A 1,531-nucleotide genomic window follows, 5' to 3' on the forward strand; every position below is an offset into this window, starting at 1 on the left:
CTTTCTGTTGCTGTTCAGTCGACAGGGGAAGCTGCGACTGCAGAAATGGTTCACGCCATTAACAGACCGGGAGAAAAAGAAGGTGATCCGGGACATGATGATGCTAGTGTTGGCTCGTCCACCACGTTCCTGCAACTTTCTCCAATGGAGGGACCTCAAGATAGTTTACAAGAGGTGGCGGCACAACACACGGCTCTTTATTGCTTAATGGTTAACGTGCATGTTGCCTTTGCTCATACTTCAAAATTGCACACAGAGCGAACACACTTGTTATCAGCAGATAACGTCAAGATCTAGATAAACACACAGATCACAGATGACCTAGATTACAGGTGGGGAACACAGTCCAATAAGGAAAGATTTTTTCTATATGATGCCTTTAATGCCACATTTGTATTGAGACTGGGCTTTATGGTAAATGTTGAGAAATTCACAATAGATCCAGTAGTTATGGAAAAGAACGGACAAGAGCTGTTAAAACATCTACACATGCTGTATTTATTTGGAGGTTCTTCACCTTTCTTTTGTTTGATATGATTTCTGTCCTGGAAAGATGCAACCAATCACACTGATGTTGAAAGCACACCCTCTTTCACTTCTAAGATTTTACATATCAAGGCACATTACACGTCATTATTTACTTAACAAACACTATGCAGATTCTCTCTCTCTCTGTCGCCTGTAGCAGCAATAATTTGAAATAATGGCTTTCTGTGTGGCTTTATTAGTGTCACACATTGTTGAGGAGGATTTTGGCCCAATAACCTGCTCAACCCCTGAGCTACAACCACCCACTGCTTATCTGAATCATATAAGCTCATCTAAACTACCATAGGGTAAGAGGCAGGATACACCTTGAACAGGTCTCTAGTGTGCACCACCCCCAAACCCCACCCCTGTGCATTACAGCCATATATCGCCACTCCAGTCTTGTCTGTCAAAAGAACATTGTTTGACAAGTATTGTGGTTTGTCCAGGCAGAACTTTGCAAACCTAAGTTGTGCTGCCATGTTCTTTTTAGAGAGAAGAGGCTTTCTCCTAAAAAACCTTCCAAATAAAACATACTTGTTCTTTCTAGTATCTTTCTAATTGCATTGACCTGAACTTTGATATTTAAAGTTAAATGCCTGTAGAGTCTGAGATGTAGCGCTTGGGTTTTTTTTTTGCAGTTTCTGGCCTATCAAGACTGATGAATGGTTGCAACTTTTGTGGTCTTTGTGTCACACTTTGATAATTTATTCCTTATGGAGAGTATACTTTCTTTACTTAGAAAGAATGCTGTGATCATCGGCTGCAGTTCTGGGGCGATCGTGGCTCAAGGCCATTCTGTTGCTATGCTTACCTATGCACTTTTTTCTTCTTGAGTGTGCCAGGTTGCTCATTTCAACACTTAAAGTGCTTCTGCTGTCTCTCTGATGGACTAGTTTGTTTTTGCTGTCCAATGATGACATGTTTCACTTGCATCTTGAGAGATTATTTGATTGCATGTCATGGCTTCGCAGCCAAAGTTCCCAAATGCAAATTTATCTTG

The 1,531-nt window shown here is 41.1% G+C and overlaps 1 protein-coding gene across 1 annotated transcript in view; it reads left to right on the forward strand.

Annotated features, from left to right (window-relative positions):
* Positions 1–7: 7 nt before the first annotated feature.
* Positions 8–1,531, forward strand: part of ap1s3a (adaptor related protein complex 1 subunit sigma 3a) — a gene marked incomplete at its 5' end in the record, with an annotated part of 5,086 nt that continues 3,562 nt past the window's right edge. The window contains one exon of the mRNA XM_005738346.2: positions 8–174. Within this exon, the coding sequence (XP_005738403.1) occupies positions 8–174 (167 nt within the window). The remainder of the gene's footprint in view (positions 175–1,531) is intronic.

This window comes from Pundamilia nyererei, unplaced genomic scaffold, assembly GCF_000239375.1.
Source record: "Pundamilia nyererei isolate P.nyererei 1_Seehausen unplaced genomic scaffold, PunNye1.0 scaffold00083, whole genome shotgun sequence".
Lineage (NCBI taxonomy): Eukaryota > Metazoa > Chordata > Actinopteri > Cichliformes > Cichlidae > Pundamilia > Pundamilia nyererei.